This window comes from Strix uralensis, chromosome 5, assembly GCF_047716275.1.
Source record: "Strix uralensis isolate ZFMK-TIS-50842 chromosome 5, bStrUra1, whole genome shotgun sequence".
NCBI classification, from domain to species: Eukaryota; Metazoa; Chordata; class Aves; order Strigiformes; family Strigidae; genus Strix; species Strix uralensis.
In genome coordinates, this window is record NC_133976.1 from 74,374,041 (window position 1) to 74,391,824 (window position 17,784).

General features: G+C 44.2%; 1 protein-coding gene across 14 annotated transcripts in view; it reads left to right on the plus strand.

Moving 5' to 3' along the window:
* CACNA1C (calcium voltage-gated channel subunit alpha1 C) overlaps positions 1-17,784 on the plus strand; it is a 498,932-nt gene extending 481,148 nt beyond the window's left edge. For 7 of the 14 annotated variants that reach the window (XM_074871694.1, XM_074871692.1, XM_074871691.1 and 4 more), the window contains 8 exons: positions 421-570; positions 1,528-1,880; positions 2,766-2,792; positions 4,173-4,301; positions 4,781-4,890; positions 6,831-6,934; positions 9,774-10,097; positions 10,366-17,784. In XM_074871694.1, coding sequence (XP_074727795.1) covers positions 421-570; positions 1,528-1,880; positions 2,766-2,792; positions 4,173-4,301; positions 4,781-4,890; positions 6,831-6,934; positions 9,774-10,097; positions 10,366-10,662 — 1,494 coding nt within the window. In that variant the 3' untranslated portion in view covers positions 10,663-17,784. The remainder of the gene's footprint in view (positions 1-420; positions 571-1,527; positions 1,881-2,765; positions 2,793-4,172; positions 4,302-4,780; positions 4,891-6,830; positions 6,935-9,773; positions 10,098-10,365) is intronic. The other 7 variants (XM_074871705.1, XM_074871695.1, XM_074871693.1 and 4 more) reach the window with 3 other exon arrangements.

Consider the following 17,784-nt stretch of genomic DNA (forward strand, 5'->3'; position numbering starts at 1 on the left):
GGACTGTCCAGGTCCAGATGCCAGAAGTTTAGCTATTAAATCCATATTTAAGCTGCTGATTAAAAAGGCGAGACTTTCAGAGGCACGGAGTACATGGTTCAGCTGGAACTGTGGCTGCTCTAGGGCTTCTGGTTGTGGATCTGAGAATCCAAAGTTGAAAGCATGCAGACTTGCTTAGTCAAGCCTGTGGGTTTATGTCTATGTCGTGTTGTGATGAAGCCAGGGGACTAGCAATAAACATTCCTGGGTTGGATTGCGAAGTTTCTCCCTCTCTAAGCTGGAGATGAAAGAACAGAATTTGTTGGTGTTTTTCTAGAAGCTGGGGATGCTACATTATGTAAAAGGGCTTCACCGTGTTTAGGAAGAAATAGCACTGCGTTTATTTCTCCTGTACCCACTCGGAGATATGAAGCTCTATAGTTTGCTGTTTTGCAGGCTGGTCTGCGCACACTTCACGACATTGGGCCAGAGATCCGACGAGCAATTTCTGGAGACCTGACAGCTGAAGAAGAGCTAGATAAGGCCATGAAAGAAGCTGTTTCTGCTGCCTCTGAAGATGATATCTTCCGGGTAGGTGCTGAACAGATTTGCAAGCTGAGACTAGACCAGTGGCTGAGCTCAGAATGCTACCTCCTCTTTTATGCATTCTATATTTCAGCTGGTCTGTCCTTCTTGTTTTCTAGACCCTACTAAAAAACAGAGTGGTGGATTCAGGGTGCCAAGTCCCAAGATCTTTGCACAGTTTTTATCCCATTTTCTTCTCAAAGGAAGTTTCCCTCATAAAACCTAAATAAAATCAGAATGAGAATGGCCAAAGAGTCTGAAGAACAGATTTGTTCAGCCACCTTAGAGTCTGCAGAGTAGCAGCCAGGCACACTTCAGTGTCTTGTTTACTCCTCCTTTCAGTGGCACAAGTAGCATCCTTCCAAAAAGAACACCTAAACCCAATAGAGCTCCTATGGAAGGAGGAAATTTTCTGAACAAGTTACCTAAATCTTCTCTTTCTTATTTCATTCCTATTTCTTGCAATAGTCTCCTCTGGTAATATTTCCTCTCCTTTGGCATTTTCCTCCTTTCCTTATAGAAAGATGCTGTCAGTCCCTTTTACCACTCATCATATAAACCATATAAATCATAACTGGCTCATTAAATCTTTCTTCATTTGTTCCTCCAGGTGATTAATAGTTTCTGGTGCTCTTCTCAAATTCCCTCTCGTGTCTAAATGTTTCTTTGCAACTGCACTGTGAAAACCAGAGAGCAGTTACCTGGTTCTTGCATCCCTACCCAGTGCTGCACTCCCAAGACTGGTAGGAGGTGTAGAGACACTTTTTCCTCACCTATGCACCTGGCCTGTCCTCTTTTAGGAAGCCTGTCCTCTATTTTAGGAAGCTAAAGCGTGTACCTAGTCTGACAGAGAAGTCCATGCACTATCCTCTGGAAGAGCACCAGTGCCATCATGCACACTTTGGTCCTCACTCTTGGGTCTTCTCACTCATGAAGGGAAAATCATTCCTATTTTTCTGACAGAGAGCCGGAGGCTTGTTTGGAAACCATGTCAGCTATTACCAAAGTGATGGCAGGAGTGCGTTCCCCCAGACATTCACCACCCAGCGACCTTTGCACATCAATAAATCTGGCAACAACCAGGGAGATACCGAGTCTCCATCTCATGAGAAGCTGGTGGACTCCACCTTCACTCCCAGCAGCTACTCGTCTTCAGGGTCCAATGCCAACATCAACAATGCCAACAACACTGCCCTGTGCCGTTTCCCCAGCCCACCCAGCTACCCAAGCACTGTCAGCACAGTGGAAGGCCATGGAACCCCCTTGTCACCCACCATACGTGTGCAGGAGGCTCCTTGGAAACTACCTTCCAAAAGGTAAGCTTCACAGCAGAGCGAGTCAATGGACCAGGTATAGGAACATGCATGCAAACACCAGAGCACTGCTGCCGAGCTGAAGTCACCCACCAGACATTGCCCAGCCTGCAGCCTGGATTGAGCCTTCTGGTTCTCCACTTGTGCCAAAACCCACAGTACAACAGATATGCATCAGTTGACCACTGCAAAGAAGCAGCACTCTTACTGACCAATACACTTGATTTCTTTGGGCTTTATCATGAAGAAACCTTTGTAAGAACCAAAAGGAGTCTTATTTATCCCTCCTTCACCACAGGGAGGGGTTTTATCAACTGGTAACTGAAAGAGACTGCAATTTATCTCTTAAGCACCCGATAGGGAGTTTTGTGGAAGTCAGTGGTTTTTCATTCAGTGGGTCACATCCCTACAGAGGTCACCAAAGGCATTCTGGGTGGAGGAAGGCAAGGTTTTCAGAAATGCAACACTGTGCAAAGCAAAGAAAATCCCCTTCTCTGGACACCTTTCAGGATGTCTACACACAGATGACTAATATGAAAGGAGTATCATTTTTATTGTGGGGCAGGGGGGGTAACCCTTTCAGTAACAGGAGGAAGGAGCTGGAAAATTTTTTTCAGTGCAGAGTGTGGACAATGTGAAAAGGTGGAGAAATGCTGCCCCAGCAAAGGACAAATAGAACAATAAGACAAGAGAAATTCAGTGGGTACAGAACTGCCCAAGTAAAAAGTCCAGTGGTTTTTCTATTTTGTGCCTTCCTGAGGGAGGCCACAGGAGTTGCACAACATATGTTACCATCTACCCTCCTCCTTGCTGACTAGTGCTGATGTGACACTGCTAACATGGTGTTCTTTTCTCTCCTTGCTTCCTCGGACACCTTCCTTGAATTAGGACGCATTACTACGAAACACTGGGACGGTACGTGTTCTCCCTCATTCTCTAATGCTCTCTGGGTGTAAGACCCATTGTTCGTCCCATTGAAAGTCCAAATCCCCATTAATGCCGAATATAAGAGCTTCTTTTTGGTGTCAGTAGGGCTGAAAAAGAGGTAATGATCACCACGACATCTCCAGAAAATACTCCCAACTCAGGGCTTTTCTGCCCACAGTCAGGTAGTGATGCATGGACTGTTTCTAGCTGGTTTCTATATTTGGAGGGGTTTTTTAGTTTCTAGATGGGCTCACACATCTAGACACTCTCTGGTCACAGCACAGTAAAGTACACCCTGGTGCGTTAATAAAAAATTGTGTATGGTTTTGGCTAAACACAGACTGTTGAATAAGGGGAGCTGCCACGTACTGATTTTCTTCCTTCTGCACCTTAGCAGATTTACTTGCCTCCCATCTCAGGAGAAAGGTCACTTAAGCACTGTCCTACAGGCTGTTTTATACCATGCATATGCACATTTCTCCCAATGCTTTTTACTTAAACCAAATAATAAAATAATGTTTCCTATCCAATCCCCGAAAGATGAAAAAAAAAAAAAAACCTGCCACACTGCTCTTTTCTGTAAATGCTAGTAACAGACTGACATTGGCTCCAATACCTCCATGTCAGTATCTCAAAGATTCACACTACCATCAGATTTTACTTTACTCCTCAGAAAACACAAACTCAGAATTAAGTGAAGTATGAGGGCTGAGATGTGAAACAGAGGGACAAAGATGAGGCAAGCGGGGAATTAAGGGCTGTCACACTTAAGGGGTTGAACAGATCCTGCTGAATTCAGTAGAAGTACTCTGCGGTTAGTGATGAGAAAAAGGGGATGGAAGATGGAAAAGACAGAAAGGAACAAGAGCGTGAACAGGAGGAAGAGGGGAGAGATGGTGCAGAGTAATGGATTTAGGAGGCAGAGACCATACACCACTGAGCTGAGAGGATTACTGTTAGTGTCTAGGAGGCTTCTCTGAAATTCGTAACCAAGGCTTTTGCAACAAGGGAAAAAGCTGTATTTCCAAGAGCCCATCTCAGATTTTACTTCAAGTTCAGTGAGTTATATCTTTGGAAATGTGGTCAGTGTGATGTGCATATTTATAGAGTACATGTAGTCACAAATGACAATAATATGTTTACAGTATTGTTCAGCATTGATTTAAGAAACTCTTCCTCTGAAAGAGGACACAGACAAAGGTTGTTGCTTTGTATTTGTGAACTCTGCAGCTCTGTTCAGTCATTGATTTTTCTATGATAGCTCTTCAGCATTATAATAACTGAGACAGATGGAGCCTGTCATTCTTGTCTTTTTAACAGGTTGTCTTTACCATCTCCATATCTTGACTTGTCTTTTTTGCTCATTAGCTCCAGTTCCAGAGACAGCCAGCTGGCAATTGTTTGCCAAGAGGAAGTGTCTCAGGATGAGACTTATGATGAAAATTTGAATGAAGACATTGAGTACTGTAGTGAACCAAGTCTGCTCTCTACCGAAATGTGAGCTTTGCAGCTTTAGTCAAGATGTTCGGGTGGTTCTTTAATTAAGGGGGAGAGGTGGGAAGAGGTGACAAGAGATTTTTCTACAAATATTTCAATTTATGGGATAAGGCCAGAGGTCTTTAGTCAGAGAACTCAGATATCAGAAAATAATTTTAAAAAATTAAGTTCAGCACTGAGAAGTAACATTGAAAAGGATATCTTTCACCTAGGATTTTCCTTCTCCTCTGAATGAGACATCTGGATCTGCAGGGCCTCCCCCCACATTCACTTCTATCATCTAACGTTCCCAGATCTCATCTTTAGAGCGTTCTCTGTCTCATGGTCTCTTGTTACTGCTCCTGGAACAGTTACAGCTTGAAGCTAGCTCGCTATTGCATCCATTTGACAGCATGATCTTCCTGGCTTCCCTGCTGGAAGAGGGGTTATTCTGTCCAATATCGGCTGCTTTTGTAGAATCCCTCTGTTCTCCTTTACAGGCTCGCATACCAAGATGATGAAAACAGACAACTTACTCCACCAGAAAACAACAAAGGAGAGGACACCCGGCATTCTCCGAAGAAAGGGTTTCTGTGCTCCTCAGCACTAGGTAACCTCCCAGCACGACATGCAGGCTGTGCTCTCCTCTGCCTCAACTGAGTTCTCACATCTCGCTGGAGGAATCCCAGCATGTGTGGGCATGGGTGTTGCTGTTTGCTGCATTTAGCTCATGAGACCAGGAATCCCACGGCATGCATATGATCCTGATCATGCACATGACTCTACTGACTTTATGCTCAGTCAATAGATGAATCTGTGGCTGTTTGGATAGTCCTTGTGATCTGTTTGATTAAGCCCTCCCGTGAATTAGGGGAGTTTATTAGTGCGATGTAGACTCTCCAAACAATCACCAGGGAGCCACCGAATGGGCGAGCCTTGAGTATATGGTGTTCTGTTCTGTGTGTGTTCAGCAGGGAGAAAGGAGAGGTTGTCTTCTGTCCACTATGAGGAAAACAGTGAATTTCAGATTAAGTTAATACAATACAAATTTGCTTTCTGCTTTAATTGTACCTGGAGATTTTCAATTGCTCGAGTGTGCAGACTATGCTCAGGTGAAATCCATGAATCACAAGATTTTATGAAAGTAGCAGGACAAATGTGAGAGTCTGAAAGAAAATGAGCTCTTTTATGTAGAATATTTTTCAGCCTTTTTCCTGAGTACTGGTGCGGAGAAAAAGGACATCTGGGGGAGAAACTAAAACGAATCTTGTACATAAAATATATTCTTACAAAACAAAAATGACAGATGAGGTAGTATAATGTTTAAAGTGAGGCTACTGAGCCTTCACTCAAATCCTTCAGGATGCTTGTACAATTGAGTATTTTAAAAGCATTTATTTTGTTTCAAAACTTAAAATATTAGGCAATGACAATTCCTATATCTATCTGTAAGGCCGAATTAGCAGTAAGTCCTTGATACAGTGCTTCATTAACTACATTCTAGTGTATATTTATACAGTGCTGTCATACTCACTTTACTAGTTTTTTTTCTCTAGAAAGAGGAAATACATTTTATCTGCATTGTGGCATTCATTCTCTGGGTTAGGGCCTTTTCTCAACAAATAAATATTATAGATACTTACTATTTTCAGAATTCTAATTTTCTTTCCTTCTTTAGAAAAATGTCAAGAGGATCAAGAAGTCCACAAAATATTTTAGTGTGCTGTGCAGCTCTATCTTTAATACTGGATTTGCCATTCTTTAGAAGTAAAGCCTGGCACTTGTTCATAAACATGCTTCACAGTACTTTTAAATTCCTGCATAGGGAGCACCTTTCTCATATTTACAGTAGTAAAGTTTAATTTTATAGCAAGTAAACAATGCAACTGTTTCAACAGTTCCCCCTGAAATCTTTTTTTTTTTTTCAAAAGAAAAAAGCTTTTTTCTCTTCTTTCCAAATTTTGAAAATGCTTCATGTGTTCTATTCATCAGTGAATTCAACCATTGATTAATTCACTTACACTTGACATTGCTATAGACACAGCCTCATAAACTGTGGTATGTCTGGCAGCTAAGGGACACAGATCACATGCAAGCGGGAGGCCGATGTCACCTGAGCAGCCTCATGTCCCCTCCTGCATGTTGTGTACAGCCAAGCACAGCACCAGAGCCTCAGCTGCCATCATCAGTCCTGCTGCAGGCTTTACCTGAACCAGAGAGGTCTGAGAACACTTCCACTGCTTAGGAGGGAAATCAGCTGCATGGTATCTATTAGGACAGTGTTTTAAAAGAGGAAAAGTAAAAATCATCATCCAGAATTTTATCTTGCAGCTTGCTTAGAAGGTAGTGCTACTTGGTCCATGATAGTGACTGCTTTTTCTAAATACAAATGCTTTGGAAAGGACAAAGTGTTGAGGGAAAGTGGACAGAGCCTGAAATGTGGGTGTCTTTGTTGTATCACCAGTGGGACTGCACTAAAAGAAATTGAAAACAGATTACCTGTAGTGTATTATGACTGATAGACACAGCTGTGTGTGATTGCTGTTTCAGGTCGAAGAGCATCTTTTCACTTAGAGTGTCTGAAAAGACAGAAGAACCAGGGCGTAGATGTTTCGCAGAAGACAGTTCTGCCTTTGCATCTGGTACATCATCAGGTAAGCACTAATAACCACAAAGGGCCCAGCAATATAACTGAGACCTACCATCTGCAGTGCCCCCACATTGTATCCCAACCAACTTTTTAAAGACCATTTAGGATAGTTTCTCACCCATATCAAAGGTTCAATTCTTAGAAATTGTATTTGCCATCATGCTCATTCCTGCTTTCAGGATTTTTAATCATTCCCAGAAGAATGCTACAGGAACACATCCTTTCGAGTCAGCAGAGTTATCATTTTTTGATGTCCATGAAAGAGTAAAATAAAAAGCTAGCTAAAAGATAAAAATAGCTGCCCAAATTGCATGCCGCAGTGCAATTACACTGGCTTTGATGGTAGTATATATAGGAATAAAATGTTCAGGGTCTACTTTCATGTTAATTAAAGGTAACCAGTAACTGTAATTAATCATTTTAAAAACTAAACTGATCACATGTAATTAATCAGCTTCTTAAGCTGATTTGTAACTGTATTCAGCAGCCTAGCAAATGTATGCTAAGGCACGTACCTAGATGATTAGCCAGCTGTCATAGTCCAAAGTAGATTTGTGTCTCTTAGTTTGATGATGCCACTTTTTGTCACCATAAAAGAAACAAGTGCAGATGGTAGCACTAGCCTTACAAGTGGGGCATCCTGATCTGTGCAGTCTCCTAGGGCAGGGCAGAATGGCCTTCCCACCTCCTTAGGCTGTCACAGGGGCTGAAAATGTCCCGTGGCAGGGGTGGGAGGAATAAGAAGACAGAGCAGAAGAATAAGAGATGAGCACGCTTGAGGCTTTTCTCACCTCAGCTCCCAGCCAGTTATCCTTTAAGGGTCAATCTCTAGAAAGCAGTTACAGCTGTGTCAGGGACAACCTGCAAATGTGTTGGGTCAGGGAGGAGTGGGCAGAAAACAGCCTCCCGCATTCCCCACAACATCAACAGCCCTCCTGAGGCTTCCTGCCCTCCCACAGCAGACCAGACATATGCCTCCCACCCTCTCAGCCCACCCAGCTAGCTGAATCACCTCCCTCCAACGTGTACAAAGAGGATGGAGCTACTTCATCCTTCCACATCCCAGAATACAGCTCCAACGCTAGAGGGATGGGGCTTACCCACCCCAGTGTCACTCACCCAGACTGAAGGGTTACCCTGAAATAGGCATCTGGCCTCCAGCTGGCAACACTCAGCAGTGTTCATATGTTTACAAAAATGTTAGCCTTCAACAGTGCTTAAAACAAGAACATAAAGTGGAAAGGTTGCCTCTGCTAAGTGCAATGGCGTTGGTTGCTCATGAATGCTTGAAGGGGTATTCTCACAAAATACTCATACATCATGATATGTAAATATATGCAGCTGAAGCTCAAAGAAATCCCTAAGAGCTTCTTTCAACTTCCTCAGAACCTTACATTTTGGATAAAACACCTTGTATATGTTTCTGCCAACAAGCTGAAAAAACGGCTCAGTTGTCCTGCCTGACAGATCTAGGGCTCTCCTTGAAGTCCTGGCAGTTTAAGGGATGTGCTAAGGCCATCATAGCCTGCAGGGCATGACTTATACAGATGAATTTTTAAGGGCTTTCTTCCTCACTGAAATTTAATAGGTGTCTGACATCTAATTCATGAGAAAATCTTGGTGAACCTTGTAGGTGACTAATAATTATTTTGTTCATCTGTCACTGAACTCATCAGCACAGCATGGTTGTCAGTTCCCAAAGATTTCAGTGGCAGATGGACTAAGCTCCACTGAACTTTAGATATCTTAAAGTTAGCTCTCTAGTTTGAAACAGTCAGTTCAGTCCCACTGTGGTCAACAGAGGTAAAGAGCATCTCCAAAGGGCAAGTATAAGTCTTGTCTAAGTCTTGTCCTCCAGATAGCATTTTCAGGCAGGTACCAAAGAGAGGTGTCTCTACACAGCTTAGTCTAAACCTATAGCCTTCAGATAGCTGAAACTGTGTGAAACTAACCCCAGCTCAAACAAGAGGATTCTCTGCAACACAATCCACATGCTTTTGTATTTTCTATGCATTTATTTCTTTGCTCTTACGAGGCAGCAGTCACCTCTGTGAGACGAGCTTATGACTTTGACAGAATTGCTTATGGAACAAGGCAGCAGTCACCATGAATAAGGCATCAGATCAGCCCTGTGCAACAAGAAGCTGCTTAAGAAATTTCATAGAATCATAGAATACCAGGTTGGAAGGGACCTCAAGGATCATCTGGTCCAACCTTTCTTGGCAAAAGCAAATTTGTTATAAAAGGAGGCTGGATGACTCAGAGGTTGTGTATATGATTACAGAAGGACTGGATGACTTGAAGTATAATCATCAGATATTGATCCTCCCACCAACAGCAGATCCCTTAAAATCCAGTGGTGGATTTATAGTTATTGCCAACTGCAAACACATCTGAAATGCACATCTGGTATTTGTACAGGTTCCACAGCAGACACTTAGAGAAAACACAGCAATTGGCAGTAAAAGCTAGCAGTATGGGTGGTGGCAGTGGTGGGAAAATGAATGCTGTCTCACCCACTGGAGAAGAGGTGGTGTTTCTGGCAAGGCTGTGGGGAGCAGAGCTGCATCCCTCCTGTCGGTGCAATGGCTCCAAGGCTGAAGAACTGCAGTCGTGAAAGTTCACAGTCTTGTGCTTGGCACTAGTGCAAGATACACCATTTAAAGGAAAGCTTGCAAAATGAGTTCACAGGAAACAGCTAAACCATTCCAGGAGCTGGCGGCTGTTTTCACAAGCCTCAGGACACTCCAGGCCTTTCTCAGGTAGTTTCTCCAGAACTGTCATGTGCCAGTCCTGCTGCTAAGAGCAAGCTCTCACTTGTCTTGTTCCTCCTCTGTCCACAGGCATTAGCGGTAGCCGGCCTGAGTCCCCTCCTCCAGCGAAGCCATTCCCCCACCATGTTCTCTCGGCTGTGTGCTACGCCCCCCGCTACGCCCTGCAGCCGTGGCTGGCCGCAGCAGACCATCCCGACTCTGCGCCTCGACAGGGCAGAGTCCAGTGAGAAGCTCAACAGCAGCTTCCCATCAGTACACTGCGGATCTCGGTACCCTGACAACACCGGCTGCAGCAGCCCAAGGAGAGCCAGGCCGGTCTCTCTCACCATCCCCAGCCAGACCGGAGGGAGCAGCAGGCAGTTTCACGGCAGCGCTGGCAGCCTGGTCGAAGCGGTAAGACTGCAGAGTCACGAAGGACATGGGCAGTGTCAAGGCCAACTAGAAATGCAGCCCTCGGAAGAGCAGGGAAACAGATATATTGCTGCCCACAATGCCAGGAGTAGGAAAGACCATCTCTAAGCAGGAGTTAGCAGCATAAATGGGAGGAGGACCACTGGGGAAAATAGAGTGGTAAAGAGGGTTGTGTTAGGGGTGCAACAGCATTGATGATGCAGAGTACTAACGTATGTCTTTGTCTCTGGTTCCCTACCTGCTTTTGAAGGTCTTGATTTCGGAAGGACTGATGCAGTTTGCTCAAGATCCAAAGTTCATTGAGGTCACAACCCAGGAGCTTGCAGATGCCTGTGACATGACGATAGAAGAGATGGAAAATGCAGCAGACAACATTCTCAATGGTAACAGCAAGCAAAGCCCCAATGGCAACCTCTTGCCTTTTGTTAACTGCAGGGACCCAGGGCAGGACAGTGCAGGAGAGGAAGAGGAAGAGGTGCAGAACCCGGATTGTAGAAAAAGTCAGGAGGAGCTCAAGGACAGCAGGATTTATATCAGCAGCCTGTAGTTGCCAGGGCTGGAAGCGATGCTGGTTTTTTATTTGTTTCAATGTTCCTAATGGGTTTGTTTCAGAAGTGCCTCACTGTTCTCGTGACCTGGAGTAACCGGAACAGCGTTCTTCATTCATTTCTGTTGGGACGAGTCGCAGAGTTGGGTGGTGTAAGAAAGCTTTTCAGGAGCGGATATAACCCCAGCACGTGTCCATGAAGGAAGAGTGAGGAGGAGGAGGAGGAGGAAGAGGAGGAGAGCCAGCTCCCTCTTTTTTTCAGTCCCTGCACAAGGAACGACGACTGCCTCCGGAGCACGAAGGGGAACCTCAGCTTCCTGTGGATGGCCCTAGCCAAAAGGACCCTGCATCAAACGGGTGTCTTTCAACTTTGCTTGTAAAAATCATTTTGCACATATTCTGTATGAGCCTCACCGTCTCCATAAAGCCAAGGCCCTTTGATTCGGAAGGAGAGGAGGACTTCTTCTGCTGTGGATTCCCATACCGTGAAGGGGAGGAGGAAGCAGAAGAAGCCCGAGGGCGCCCGAGGGGCAGGTGGCAGCGCTGCCCAACCCTGCCGAGACTCCCAGGCAGTGGTCTCTGCCAACCAATCCAAGCTCAGGCAGCCAATCCTGCCAACCAATCAGAGCTCGAGCAGTCACTTGCCAGCCAATCCGAGCTCAGGCAGTCTCCTGCCGACCAATCAGAGCTCAGACAGCCAGCCGTGCCAGCCAGTGGGAGAGTGGGAGCAGGCTTTGCGGCGGGGCTGAGCCGACCTGCCCGCAGTTGCTGAGGTGGTGGTGGGCTTGTGTAGATCTCTCCTTGTTTTGCAGTTTGATATTTTCTTGAAAGCATGTTGCAGTTTTTATTTTGACTATTTTATTATTATTTTTTTGGAGGAAGAAGGGAGTGTTTACAACGTTTTGTAATCACCTACCTTTTTGTTTTGGTTTATTTTCACCTTCGCAAATGTTACATTGGTTTGATCATGTTGTATTATTTAAACTGGGTTTTTTTCTCCATTGAAATTTGGTAGAAGTATAATGATAGATGGGTTTTACCAACCATTATGTACACCGACAATTTGTAATTTTATTTGCTAGTAATTGAAACCTCCTTTTTTTGTTGTTTTATAATTTAAAGATAGTAGGCAATGCACTTGATATAGTCTTGCACATTTGAGTGATTGATTTGGGTTCTTTTTAGTACTAAGTATATCTGTGAGTGTGGGAGCAATACCGAGCGAGTGTGCGTGCGCGCGCGTGTGTGTGTAAGTGCATGCAGTTCTCCACATCCTGGTTTGAGCTGCAGGAGATCTGTATCTGGGGCCATTTGAATGCAAAAACAAACCACTGTCTCTGCTTCTGAAAGGGGAATCAGTAACTCTTTGCATTTTCTGTTCCACAAGATATGCAAAAACAATGCAATAATATTAATTTTAAAATACAATTGTAAGTTGTGTTGGCATTAAAACTGTATAGAGAAAAATTGCGGGGGTGGGGGGAAACAAAAAAAAAAAAACAGAAGGCGTTACGCTTCGATATATTCCGTGTGATGTTTTATTGCATTGATAATGTTTCTGTTGAAGAAACCGTTATACTTGAATTCAGGTCAGTTTCAGTATTTTTCAAATATTTTTTTAAAATGAATTGCAATTGTGCCAAGCAAAGATAATGAATTGAATTAAGTTTGTTTAAAAAAAAAAAAGAAAAAAACAATCACTTCTTGTATATTTTGCTGCATGTCAGGTGAATCATTTCGTATTTGGAATGTGCCAAGCTTTACCTTTGAACTTTTAAGTGCTTTTCTACGTGTGGTTGGGTAAAGGGGTACTATTTTTTTTTTCCTTTTTTAATTTGTACAATGAACAAAGTGTACCTGGTGTAAGTAACTATTCTGCAATCCACTGACAGGTTGAACGTTACTGATTTTGCATATCTTGTGTTCATTTTCCTTCTTCCTCACTCCCTTTAAACATGCACGATGACTTTATTGGTAAAGAATCTTTCTTCCCGAGACTGGGACATTTTATTCAGGCTTTCTTCTCTTTCTTTTTGCTCAGTTTCTCTAAAGGTCTCAACCCACTCGAGGGTGACAAGACCCCCAAGCCCATTTGGCAGATCCATCCTATGTATTCAGCTGGCACTAGCAATTCAAGGAGCGGGGAAAAAAAATCTGCTTTCAGATTTCTTTTATTAGATAGCTAACCCTGACTGATTATAGCAGGATCCTGGGATAAGCAAATGCAAGAGGCTGAATCATTAGCAAAGTAAAATTATCTAACTTTCAGTCCAGACCACTGAAAGCAGAGGGTAAGTGAGGGAGAGAGCTCTGGATTGTTTCTTAGGAGAATTGCCGCAGTCTGGTCAAGATGCAGATGTTAAGTGACTTTTTTGCATTCCTATGCACGGTCTCATCCCTCTTCCCAGAACTTTAGAGGCTGGATTAGATTCTAAATCACAAAACATCTGATGGCACAGCGTGTCTCAGTCATATTTCCGTACTAGTGAGTGTGAACCTCTCTTGACTTTCCTCACACTGATACTTGGCCTTAACCCCTGAGAAAGGCTGAAAAAACAGGCAGGCATTGTTAGATTTTATGCAACTGATTTTTGTCTAGACTACTGCTGTTTTTTCTCCTTTCTCAAGATGGTTCACAAACTTGCAGATCAGTGCTGAGCTAGGAGGTGTAATCTGACTCAGAGCTAAACTTTCATTCAAATCTTGAGCTTCTGCAGATGTCTGAGCACATCATTTATTGCATATGTTGATTACATTATTTTTGTAATGCCCTTGTTTGTCTTCTTGATTCTCTGGGGCATAAAGCAGAAATAGCAAAGGGTATTTTTGACAGTGCACTTTTTTCAGTGTCATTTTGAACTTGCCAGTAGCAGCTCAAGATACTTTGAAAAAAAACCAAATCCTTTTAAACTAGAGAAATATGAGTCCATTTATACAACCATCTGCCATCAAAGTCCTAATTCAAGACTTCCCTTGGGAAAGTAACCAGCTGATGTCAGTCAGTCTCATCCTTTCCATCCCTCATGACTGTATCAAGATGGGCACACAAGCGTGTCTCCCTTTGAGAGTTTGCTGCTGCTAGCGCTGATGTGCTCCAAAGCTACTTGAAAGGAAATAATGCTGTGCCTGGCTGTTTCTGAAAATGAAATCAGTGTAAGAGCTCCCTATCTCATTTTCTTCCACTAGAAAGTTCATCTGACCCTCCCCGTGGGAGACAGAGGTGTTCTCTGCTCCTGAGAATCAAAGTACTGATCTAAACTAGTGGTGGCAATGGATATTTTGGATGCTTGACAGCCCATGTCATCTTTTAGGATTTTTCTTGATGGGAAGGAAAATGGTGGAAAGGATGTCCCATGCATTCCCAGTGAAAGCTGCAACTGCTTCAAGGGTCAGAGCCTACAATGGCCAGGGGAAACCCCACTCTCTGCTGGAAGACCCCTTAGGTCTTGCAGAGTGGAAAACACATGGCTAGCAGAGAATGCAGATAACTTTTGTGGTTTGAGGGGCAGGTGTTAAATTTAGTAATTGCTGGTGCCAGCTGTGCAAATTTCTCTTTCTGGGGAGGGTGGCTTTTTTTAATTCCTTTGAGGTACTTCCAATGTGCACATTGTGACAGGCCTGAGCAAAGAGCTACTGCCTCCTTCAGGTGAGGTAGAGTCTGGGGGACGGTGGGAAGGCAGGGGCAGGTTTAGTTCCTGGAGCATCCTTCTTTCCCTGTGTATGGGAGTGGATGGTGGGTACAATCACTGTGCTGTGGATGGAAGCTTTGAAGGAACCGATGGCTGAGGAGTGGCATGGAAGGAAAGGAAAGAATGGGAAAAATGATCTGCTGTTTGCCACCTAGCATCTCTAACTTGCAAGAGTACACTGCAGACTAAAGACGTTTCTTATAAAACAACAAACCTCCTCCCTGTATCACTCCTGCTCATTACTCCAGGCAGTACTGGGCCAGCCACACCAGGTGCATTTCTTTTTTTTTCTTCCTTATTTCTGTGTGGCTGACATGATGGGGAAGAAAGTGGAACTCATGATCCAGAGCTGGAGTTTTGTTATCCACAGACCTTTTCTGTATCATCTGCCTCTTCAGCTGGACATGTGAACGATGATGGTGTAGATGCTGCTGCTACTGCAGGGGTCCTGCCTGTTTTATTACCCTGCCCACCACACCCCAGCACGGAGGGACAGCCAGAGAGGCACCATGTACAGAACTGCATCTATTTCTGCTTTGTTTTCTGACTCAGAACCCTGCCCCTGATGACTACGACAATGATGAAATCAACAACAACAAAAAAAGGGCAAATGCATTTTTTACATTTCTTGATAATTTCCAAAGCAATGTATCATTGCTTTCTTTAGACTGACGCCAATATAACAGTTGTATGGGTCTCAGCCAGGCTCCTGTGTCTTTTCTGCCTGATAGTTTCAGATTGTTGTATGAAATGTATGCGCGTTTGCACATAGACACAATCGTACGAGGTGATGGCACCGTGAGCCCATGGGGTTGTTCACCTGTGTCATAGATTAAGTTGGAGGCCTTGCTTCACATGCGTAGATGAGAAACGCATTGGTCCAGTGAGCTGAAGTGAAGCAGCCCTACTGAGACAGAACTGAGTATCCTGATATATGCATAGTTCCATTGTGACTGTCCCCCTGGCAGGGGCAGGGTGGGGGAGAAGAACACTGAATGGGGAATTTGGAGCACAACAAAATTGAGAAAATAAGTAGAATCCAGTCAGGGGCTTCTGGTAGTGGTGAGATTTTTTCAGTTCCCATAATGAAAACTGTAGTGCATATAAAGAAAATATTCCAGGCCGCCAGAAGCCCCAGTTCCCATCTTGCTAACATGAGGCTGGAGGGCACTAGAGGCCAAGGAGGTTGTATCAATGCAAAGAATGTGGAAAACAGAACTGGGCCCAGAAAACTTTGATTATATCTTTCCCCCATGTATTCTCTTCTCCAAAGAAGTCTAAGGAATATAAATTTCAGTAGCCGCACAGGGTTTCTTTTTTTCTTCCTCTGAATGTTGCAAAGTTTTAAAAGTTTTATTCTGGGCCAGCAAGCCCAGGGATCCAGAGGGTTTCCAATGGGATCTCAGTCCATGGAGCTTTGTTGCCGCTTTGCTTCTGGACAGCCAAAACTTCTATGGCCTTGCTGCTAAAGCGCCCTGAGATGGGGTGGCTGAGGGCAGAAGCACAGCCAAGAGATATGTCCTGTATTGAAGACAGACTGGGCTCCAGTTGCTTTCAGAGACGTCAGTAGCATCACACTGGAATGGAAAAAACCCTCTTCTGATATAAACTTTAGCATTCTAGTTAAATTCTCCATTCTTCCCCTGCCCCTTATGGGGGACTTGACTTAACTGTTAACACTTGAGCATAAAAAACAGGCCTTCTTTAGGGGCACAGGGCTCGATTCAGTTGCCTAAATGCGGGCATCTGCTGCCACTTGAGCTACCCTACAGCACTCTGCCTGGCCTGCAGCAGCTGGTCCAGAAAGGCACAACTCTTCCCCAGGGCTGGTGTCACAGCTACCAGCCTCACGTGGATGGCAGAGATCTCAGGCGGCAGGAGACAATTAGGCAACTTAATCAAGTCCCTTTCTAAAGGGCTAATTGAGAGGAGCAGCACCAATGACTGATGTAATAAGGGAATCTTCATTAGCATTACCAAGGGCTTAGGCTGGATCAGGAGCTCATCTCCACAGTCCCATGCTGTTGGTTTTCTACCCCACCTCACACAGACAGCCTCCACTCCTGCAGCCTGAAGTTCATGGCGCTCTGCCCAGCCCTTACATTAGGCCAGGGTTAGCAGCTGCATCCCAGGCCCAGTGGAGCTGAGGCAAGCCCAGGCAAGAGCAGGTGTCACTCCACCCAACAACAGATTTTTTCTGCCAGCGTTTGAATAACCCCTTTACCTATTCAAGACAGACCCAAAAACTCAGACACCATTCGTTAGCCTCATCGTTCGGACGATTAAATACCTGTGTTTTTCTGTTGCATTTTGCATTTTGCCCGGCCAGGCAAAATGCAAGTTCTTTCCCAAACAGGCTGTAATGCCAGTCTGCACCCATCTCAAGCACCTAGGTAGACTGGCAGCCAATACTACCTAAACATCATCAACTTTATGATTGTTCATAGAAGTGATTGGTTCAGGCTTATTCAGTCTTGACAGTTTGAATGTGGGAAGATTTCAGAGGAGGAGTGAGATTGTAAATATCTCTTTGACAAACATTGCTGCATCACACACACAAAAAATGGGGAGATACTTTTAAAACTGCCTTAAAAATCAATTCTGAATTATGAAATCTCCCTCCAAACAATTGTCGCTTGGTAGAGCAAGGGATGAGTTGCTTTGGGTGAATTCTGGCAAGAAGTGGTTGGAATCTAGTCCAGTTTCAGGAGTGGAAGTGTAATTTAGGAGCTGATCTCTCTCTCTCAGTCTGAATTCACATCAGCACCAATGACTGAGCACTGCAGGATCAAAACTGTTTAAGGTCTGGGGGGGGTACTGTATCTGGCCTGCATCTGCATGGTTTGGGTCTGGCCCGGCAAGGTACTGCATACCTGTGTTTCCCAGTGACTTCAGGGAAGATGGGGTTCCTCAGCACCTCTTAAGTTCAGGCCCTGGAGCACCATTTCCTGCTCTGATCATCAGCTATAAATATTGATAAATATAAGTGTTTTGCCTTCATTTGAATTGCCCGGAGCTGTAAAATGATCTCTCTCAAGTATAAATCAGTCCAGATATAAACCTCCTCTCCCACTCTTCCCTACGCTCCCTGACCACCCTCTCAGCCCTCCCTCCCACCTCCACCCAAGTCCTTCCCCTGTCTCAATTCTTTACCTCCTTCCACAATTTTATATCTAGTTTTCATGAACCCACAGAAATGCTTTTGTAAATAATGCTGTACAGTTTGTAACCGTCATGTAAGCCTGTCATCAGTGCCAGAGTCCGTCTTGCCCTCTCGCACGTTTTAAAATCAACAGAGGAAAGTTAGAGCGAATGGCCCGCCAGTGAACTATAGGGTCATCTCTGTGTGGGACAAATGTATATTCCTGTAAGATTGCATTTTTATCTAAGGAATGATGTTATTTTAAAATTGCTAATAAATTTCTAAACAATG